Source organism: Eptatretus burgeri, chromosome 17 (assembly GCF_056783735.1).
Source record: "Eptatretus burgeri isolate ZD-2024b chromosome 17, Ebu_testis_v1, whole genome shotgun sequence".
NCBI classification, from domain to species: Eukaryota; Metazoa; Chordata; class Myxini; order Myxiniformes; family Myxinidae; genus Eptatretus; species Eptatretus burgeri.
In genome coordinates, this window is record NC_140977.1 from 50,917,621 (window position 1) to 50,926,727 (window position 9,107).

A 9,107-nucleotide genomic window follows, 5' to 3' on the forward strand; every position below is an offset into this window, starting at 1 on the left:
GATTCTGCCACCACCATGCTTCATGGTAGGGATGCTGTTAGATGGGTGATGAGCTGTGCTCGGTTTCCACCAAACGCATCACTTTGCATTCAGGCCAAAGAGTTCAATTTTCATCTCATCAGAACACATAACCTTCTATCTCATGCTCTCAGTCTTTCACGTGTTTTTTTTTTTTTACAAACTCCAGGTGTGCTGTCATGTGCCTTTTTCACTGGAGTGGCTTCCATCTCGATACTGCTCGGACCACGTAATGACACACCGGTGAACATCAACCCTGATATGGGGTCTAGTCTAGCTGCATCATCAAACATCCAATGAGAGGAGCAGTAATAAGCAGATGCTGTCTTATGCAAGAGAAGAGCAACAGGTTGCAAGGGTAGGAACCTTTACTGTAGACGTAGATGACAAGCCTAAGTATGAGTGGAGCTGTGTTCATATCGTGACAGCTATTCTTTTTTTTTAATACAAAGTCGAGGTTCATGGAGGAATTAGAACAGGAACAGTAGAAGGAGAGGGGGGGGGACACAACAGCAGTGTTGAGGTGTAAGTGTGGAGAAGTATGGGTTTGGGGGCGGTGGGGTATGGGAGGATGTATAGGGCAGACAAAATGGATACAGAAGCAAACTCTCAGGAACAAAAAATAAAACTGGTAGAATGGGTGTAGAAAAGATAATGGTTTTGGATGGGGGATGATCTGAGATGTTGGTGAACAGCAATGGCAACTTAGCGGAATCGCTACCATTTTGGTTCAATGTAATATTGTTTCATCATTATTACTTGCATCGGTGTATACACAGTCTCGTACTAGTTAAAGCAAACTCACATTATCCGTTTAAACACAACGGCAGACAAAGGGACATATTGTCTCACCGAGTGAGATTGTGCTGTAAAAAGCAGCGGTTCCGGAGGAGGCCAGCCCACAGCTGCACGCCGACGATGCCAAAGATGAAGAAGACGAAGAAGCAGAGGAGGAGCACGTTTCCGAGCATGGGAAGCGTGTCGAGCAGCAGAGTCACCAGGATTCGCATGCCTGAAATGCGACAGAAACTCTCGCTCTTCGTTACTCTAATGGGGGTCCTAAAAAGGACGCTTCAAAGTAATGGGACGATGCATCCAAGTGCTCAAGATGAAAAGGTTAAATGAGACTTCAATGACTTTTTCTAGAAATAAATAAATAAAAATTATTGCAGTGAATGACAATTCGACCTCTATGTCGTCACAGACAACAAATGCTCATTTTGTAAACCGGGGCGAACGGTCAGACAAACATACTCGGCACGCGGTTGATGGCTCGGAGAGGCCGTAGGACACGCACTGTACGTATAGCCGACAGGCTTACGTTCTCCATGTCCAGTGAGTATTCCATCATTCTACAGGTGGGGTTAAAAACACAACAGTTATGTCAATTGACACAATGATTACGGTTAATAATTCTACTTCGACGTACAATTCTTGTCACTTGCATTCGTGTTGAAGTTTAATGCATCACGACCTGACCCAATGAACATGCTCCACTCCTTAGTATTCCTGCACTGTTGCTTCATGAATGAAATCGCTCTAGCCACCCCCCCCCCCCACGACCCTTGGCGAGAAGGCAACCCCCATTCTCTTTTCACCAATCAGTGCATCTTGAAGGAGAGTTCATCACTTAATGAGGAATCCTTTTTTTGCCGATTACTTTTGTGCAAGGTTGTTACAAGCAATGTAACAACTCACAGCACAATGGCTGAGAAACTTTAGAATTATTTTCTTTTCAAAGAAAAAAAAAAAACAGTTGCAATTTCCATCAGGTGAGCTCGTTGCAGGTGCTGATTTTGATACCTTTTTGCAAAAGGAATTGCTGGGAAATGGTCTAAAAGTGTGTCTTTGTTTCCAACTTCAAGGGACTTGCTGATGTCTGTGTCCGGTTCTTTCCGTGGGAAATCCATCGGTTCACCTGGAAATGTAAAGAGCCCTGAATGGCTTTTTATGGTTCTTCACAGAAGTTCTTGTTCGCACTTCTTCTTCACAGAAGCATTTCAGTACCCTCCAACCCAAGTTGGCCTGAGAGCATTACGAGTTAAGAATGAAATAATGGCAAGAAGCTGCATGCATCTTAGACCAGGTAGGGCACGCAGATTGTACCTGATATACCTGGATCCGCATGACCGTCTGCTTTGTAGGGTTCCAGTCGATGCGGTGCACTAATGGGTCACAGGGGCCCCTTTAATAGCCCAGAAAGGACTGCAGCGGGTTCTTAAACACATTCAAACTGGTGGGCTCAACTGCAGCGGGTCGTAAACTATTCCAGTCATTTACTACTCGTTGGGAGAAAGAGTATTTCCTCAAATGTTGTTTCTGCAGTTTAAGTGCCACGACCTCTGGTCTCCGCTAGCTGCCAGGAATAGGGTATCTGCAGGAATTTTTTCAAAACGTCAATCAAATCTGCTCTCCTACCTTGATTTTCTGTTGTCATCAGGTTGCACCGTTTTTTTTTTAGCCTGTCGCTGTAACTCAGGTTTTTGAATTCATCAATCATTCTTGTCGCTCTGTGCTGCACATCTATAATTTTGACATCTTTCCAAAAGTGTGGCCACCAGGCTTGGATACAATAGTCCAACTGGGGATGTAGCAAACTCTTGTAGAGCTGGATAATGGTGTTCCTTTCTTTGAAAGTGATATTTATATAGGTGTAGATTAAATCTAACTTCCTGTTAGCTATTTAGCTTCTTGTGCACATTGATGGCCGGCCTTGACAGTGTTTTCTATCCACACACCAAGACTTTCTCTCCCCCCCCCTCTCTCTCTCTGGGTTTCTTTTAGTTCCCTGCCTTTCATGACGTACTTTTCTTTCTACCAATATGCACGATGCCGCATTTATCCGGCTGTCGACTTAACGCCAGGTGGGGTTGACTCAGCCCGTCATCCTTCTGACGTCGGCAAAATGAGTACCAGCGTACTGGTAGAGAGACACAGCATCAGTGGAATAGTCATGCCCCAACAAAATGATAGCTACCAGGTAGCCAAGCTTCCATACATAATAATAATAATAATAATAATAATAATAATAATAAGAAGAAGAAGAAGAAGAAGAAGAAGAAGAAGAAGAAGAACCTTCTCGGTTATGGAAGCAAGAACTATCTGCTTGCTGAAACTTCCTTCATGATAACAGTCTCACTTAATGACGGCACCTTGATTACGGCGATTCCACATCTCAATGTTGGAAGGCCGACCTTACAAGAAATATCCCCATGACGTCTCATGAGATCTGAACTTAATTTGATGAGATTCTCGTGACATTTAACGAGAAATTTGTACAAGACCCGTGCTGGTTCGCTTGAATCGCGTACCCCGAAGAGAAAAAGTACTCTGAAAGGCACATTTTCAGTTTCACGAGGTAATCAGGAAGTTCCACAAAGACAGGTTATTTCACTTCCAGGTTGTGTTGAAGATGTAGCAGCAATCTGTCGCATAAATAAGACACCCAATTGCTACACAAAACAATCCGTGCATCGCTGAGCCTGCAAAATCTGCAAAATGACTCCCACATAGGGGAAGTGCTCAACGGGATAAAGTGGATTCGGTGCTCTAATGACCATGCCCAAGAGACACGGTCAGGGGAACTTCCTGTTAAAATCACAGAAAAAAAAAAACCACAACTCTCTCGATACTGGGCGAGACGACTGAGCTCATCGGGTGTTCGAATTGGGTTCATGATGCGGGAGACATTAGATCGGGGCCAAAATGGGCTTAAACCTGTCAAATATGGGAGATGAGGCAAAAACTCCCACTCCCAGCACTCCGACAGGTGTGTCAGAGACACTGTGCTTTGCATGAGATGCTAATTTTGTGTGAAGGAGGGTGTCGTGTTCAGAAGGTCCGCTCACTTGTAATACATGGAGGTTTATCCAAAGGGAGAAGGACTGACAAGATGGCCGTGAGGTATGCACACTCGCCTCAACTACTCAACTATCTAGCCTGGGTTCGAATCCCGACTCAGCTAAAAACTGTCATCCTGGTGTTTCACAGGTAGGGTGATTCATCAATGCGTGTGCCGTCCCTTGGATGGATGGACGTTAAACTGGGCGCCCTGCCTGCCTGGAAGTAGTTGGTGGACTTCAAAGATCGCACGGTGTGATTTTTGAAGAGTGGGTGAGCTGTTGTCAGCACCCTGAACAAATTGCAAATTCCTGCCCTCACCAACAGGGGGCACTAAGCAATTGATGCTGTTGTGCCTTGTGCTGGAAGAAGAAGAAAATTAGCATCATCATCATCATCATCATCATCATCCAAAGGGATGGTTTTTGGCAACAAGGATGCACTGGACCGGATGGATTCAGTGTTAACGACAGAAAACCAAGTAAAGGGCTGTGGATATGATGATATCGTACAATATAAATGTTCTTAACATTTAGCCATTCTACAATTTAAAGGACAAAGGGGAAAGAAGAGAGAGAACGAGAGAGAGAGAGAGAGAGAGAGAGAGAGAGAGAGAGAGAGAGAGAGAGAGAGAGAGAGAGAGAGAGAGAGAGAGAGAGAGAGAGAGAGAGAGAGAGAGAGAGAGAGAGAGAGAGAGAGAGAGAGAGAGAGAAAAAAAAAAAAAAAAAAAAAAAAGAAAAGAGCAATGTGGTCATGTTCCTTGGACATGTTTGTTGATGATGTGCCAGCTACCAATTTCCGATAGGTTAGGCATTACAGAAGCTGTTTGTTTGGGCAAGGAAGATGCTACAATCTCGATGGAAGTCCATAGCCTTCCCAGCACAGCATAAGTCCAGGCTAAGGTATTGGTTTCGGATATCTAACATCCAAAAGTGGGTGCTTTTATGAATATCTACTAAACTAAGGCTTACCCCGCCATCACGATGAAGAAGTCCAGGCGATTCCATGTGTCCCCAAAAAAGCAGCGGTTTCCAAACACACCCAGTGCGACCATTTTCAAAACCATCTCCACAGCAAAGAAGCCAAAGATGAAGTCATCAAACGACTGAAAAGGAAGTGGAGGATCGAGGGCTTGGTATGAGCAAAGATTGATGCGGGGGAGGGAGAAGAATAACAAGGAAATTTGATGTGGGAGTAGGCTATTTGGCCCATCATGCCTGTGCTACACCAACACTGGAGAAAACAACACTTGTCCCCTCCCGGTCCCGAAGAATGTTCGTTTGTTCGTGTGGGGTATAAATGGTGTGTTCGCTGCTGAAAATAATAAAAAGAACCTGATATACATACATGAAGCTCCGCACTCGAGGTGCAAATACAACTTTGTGTTGGGGGTAACATTGGCTATGTGGCTGTGGCCTCACACAGGGGTGTGGCGGGGCATACATTCTCTATGTAAATGTATACCATGTAATGCCACCTGGTGGTGGTGGCAGAGGGTATTACAATTTCCTTTTTTTTAACCTGGGTAACCCTGAGGTTAAAGCACTCTTTTTCCGGGTTAATTTGTCCTCCTTCCCTTCTCCCCCCCCCCCCCAACGCATAAAAACATGGAGGGGCCTGTCAAATTGCACTGGGCCATGGACTAACACCCAGGCCTCAGGCCTGACAATCTGTGCTCCTTCATGTAATGGCAGCACATGATTTCATTGGGGTGGAGTCAGGCCAGCTCAACACTGTCCCATGTATAATATGTGATATTTTTAAAGTTTAAAAAGGCTATAACTCTGTGAAAAATTGACAAAACGTCCTGACACTCGAACTTGTTCCGTAGCGTATCATAATATAGCCAGGTGCCAGGTATCAGTTGAATATGCTAAAGGGTGTGGGGGAAAAAAGGCAGAAAAACCACCGATGGGATGGACAGACGGACGGACGGAGAGCAAATCTATGGCCCCCTCCGCTGAAACCAGGAGGAGACTAATAATCCAGGAAAGCTAACGATGTAATTTGAGAAATTTGTTTGTGTTATTCTTTATCTATTATAAATCAATTTATTGATTTATTTATAATGGGGGTGGTGGTGGGCAAAGGCGGTTTCAGGGTGAAGAATATACATCACCAACCACACACTATCGCTCTCTTGACAAGACCGTCTCACAGACATCACACTTAGTACAGATGTACACAGTCGCCCATCCGTTCTCAAACTACCTCGAGGCCTTGCCAACATCCCTATATCCCTATATATATCTCCATAACTTCCAGGTACCTATCTAATTCCAATTTAAACTTATCTACTGTTTCTGCTGCCACTACCTTTCCAGGGAGACCATTCCATGCATTAACTACTCAGAGTTAACTCTCCTCTTCTTTACTCTCAGGCTATGGCCACTGGTCCTATCATTGTCGATTGTGCTGGATCATTCTTCTGTACTTATTTTGTCTCTACCCTTCATTATCTTAAATATCTCGATCACATCCTCCACTTGATAATTGATAATGTACAATGTCGTGTAAGTAAGGAGCAGAACAAACAGAGAATAACAGTTAGAAGGAAGATGTTGTCATATAGTGGCAATATTGCAGGGGAAGAAGAGCAACAGTGACAAAGTGAGAAGATCGAGGAACCAATGCCCGTGCATGACAGACTGAAGACCGAATGAAGACCCCCGTCTTTACCTTCAGAATGATGCAGCGATGAAGTTGGCATCGAACCTCGCTGCATGGTTGGAACATCCCAAGCGTCACGCAGTTCAGCAGAATCACCAGCATGCTCACCCTCTCGAACCACGTGATCCAGGAGTCAAGGGCTTGCAACGAGGAGATTGCGATTTGAACACGTCACACACACTTGCGCGTCACAAACGGTGTTCGGCGATGAAATGTTGAGCGACGTTGCCATTAAGCTACGACCAGAACGAGTTACAACACCAGCTTCATGTCGACCGATATCCCCGACGTGAAATAAGAGGCAAACAAATAATATTCAACACCATACACAGGTTACGTATGACGTCATCAAGATATGACGTCATCACATCACACGCGACGGGACAGCCGGCTCAACATGCATATGAGTGACCGTACACACATTCATGTCTGCGAAACACCAGAATGACAGTTTACGGCTGGGTCGGGATTCGAACGCAGGCCAGACAGATTAGCTCTGCCAAAGGAGCGTGCCTACCTCCACAATGGATGCGAGTGTAAATTGATGGCAAGTACAAGTGTACGAAAATAAAACAAAGCTGATCAGTGCAAACCTCATCCCAATTAGGCTAATTACCACCCACACTCACACACACACACAGGGGTAATGCCTGCATGGCAACACCACGTGATTAAAGATGGTGGGATGTCGGGTAACAAATCCGTCCCTCTTTCGCCAGGGATCAGCAATCGTAAAACAGTCTCCATATTTATTTATTTTGTATTCATTGTCGAGGCTCGAATGACAGCTATCGCACAACACAGAGCAAGAGGCGTGGGAGAGGGAAGGACAAACAGTGGGGAACAGACATGAGATCTGTGGAAGGGTGAGGGATGGAGCAGGGAACACGGGGAATACAAGATGGACATTACAGGGACTTTCAAGAAGGAAGGCAGGGAATTTGAAGGAGTGGGTTTGGGGTGGATTAATGAGGGTAGAAAAGATCGAGGATTTGGATGGGGGATGATAAGAGGTGGTGGTGAACTGGTGTTTTGAAGGCCTGGAGGGAAGAATGGGATTGGTAAGAGTGAGGCAGTTTATTCCAAAGGTGAGAAAAAAAGAGGAATGAAAGAGTAAAGGTGAGTAGTGATTCGTGATTTTGGTAGTTTTGCCAGAAGGGGGTTGTTGGCGGACCTTGAGCGTCCTGCGGAAATATGGTGGAGACAAATCGCAGAGAGAGCAGGGGGGGGCGAGGCTGGAGAGGAGACGGTAGAAGACAGAAAGACCACTGACCTGCCTATTTTGAGAGAGTGAGAGGCCCAAAGACTCAGCCTCATTGCGGGACATGCCAATGATCCGAAATGCCTTGGTTTCTACAGCGTGAAGCCGAGAAAGGTGAGAGACAGGAGTACCAGCCCAGAGTGGAGAGCAGTACTCCATCAGGCTGTGGACGAAACTTTATATGTGGTCAGGAGGTCAGCTGGGCAATTTATGAATTGTGAACATTTTTTGGCAATTCATGAGAAATATTTCCCCTCCTTCTGGGTGGCACATTTTTGGCTTTCACTGGAACATCTTATGCCAGCTTCCTGAGTCTCAACGAGCAATGCTGAACAAAATGGTGAGAATGTTTTTTCACAAGGTATACTCACCAGAAGCCCCCCCCCCGCCATCGGGAGCAGCCAGAGCAGTCATTTTATTATTTTTATTATTAATACCTTATAAGCAGAGACCCCACCCCAAGGGAGATCGTGTTCCAAGTGTGCAACATGTTCTTCTGTCACATCCCTTCGTTTGGGTGGTGTATAGGCAACAGACCGCTGCCTTGATCATGCCAGAAAATATAAATAACCCCGGTTATGTACATGAAGGAAAAACTATACCGGGCGTAGTGGCGTGCGCCTGTAATCCGGCTACTCGGAGGCTTGGGTTGGAGGATCGCTTGATGACGGGAGCTCTGTGCTGGGCTACGCTATGAGAGGGTGTAGGGCAGCCCAGAACATGGCGAAACCCAATCCTTATCCCTGTGTCATAAGAGGCGACAAGTGTTGCGTCAGGAAGGGCATCTGGCGTAAAACCTGTGCCAAATCAGAATGCGGATCATAACGGATGATCCGCAGTGGCAACCCCTAACGGGAGCAGCCGAAAGAAGAAGAAGATGTACATGAAGGAAAAACATGTAAGCAGCCAATGTGCATCATAGACATTGTGGTTATACATCTTGCCTAAGCAGTTATAAGCAGCCTATGTGCATAATATACACCACACGTTACATTACATTCACACCTCTCACTTCCACACCCAAGACACCCTCAGTATTTCTTCCTCCTTCCCTTCCCTACCCTAAGTATATATATATATATATATATATATATATATATATATATATATATATATATATATATATATATATATATATATATATATATATATATATATATATATATATATATATAGTTGCGGTTCTGTTAAACCAAATGCCTCTGAGGCAATGGCACTCAACATACAACGATCCCAAGATAGTTATTTCATTAGTTAGCCCTTTCCATATGTCTAGTGGGTAAATGGGAAAGATGCGTTGTGTTGGGCTCTTTTAGTT

The 9,107-nt window shown here is 44.9% G+C and overlaps 1 protein-coding gene and 1 pseudogene across 2 annotated transcripts in view; one reads left to right on the plus strand and one right to left on the minus strand.

Annotated features, from left to right (window-relative positions):
* The window catches only part of LOC147010084 (voltage-dependent T-type calcium channel subunit alpha-1H-like), a 145,358-nt gene extending 138,231 nt beyond the window's left edge, over nucleotides 1-7,127 (minus strand). Inside the window, exons 1-4 of one of the 2 annotated variants that reach the window (XM_085861603.1) lie at nucleotides 6,538-7,127; nucleotides 4,830-4,963; nucleotides 1,273-1,370; nucleotides 871-1,030 (exon numbers count right to left, since the gene is read on the minus strand). In XM_085861603.1, coding sequence (XP_085717729.1) covers nucleotides 871-1,030; nucleotides 1,273-1,370; nucleotides 4,830-4,963; nucleotides 6,538-6,630 — 485 coding nt within the window. In that variant the 5' untranslated portion in view covers nucleotides 6,631-7,127. The remainder of the gene's footprint in view (nucleotides 1-870; nucleotides 1,031-1,272; nucleotides 1,371-4,829; nucleotides 4,964-6,537) is intronic. The other variant, XM_085861604.1, reaches the window with a different exon arrangement.
* Nucleotides 7,128-8,389: 1,262 nt separating this feature from the next.
* LOC147010085 (signal recognition particle RNA) lies at nucleotides 8,390-8,529 on the plus strand (annotated as a pseudogene).
* The last annotated feature ends 578 nt before the right edge of the window (nucleotides 8,530-9,107 follow it).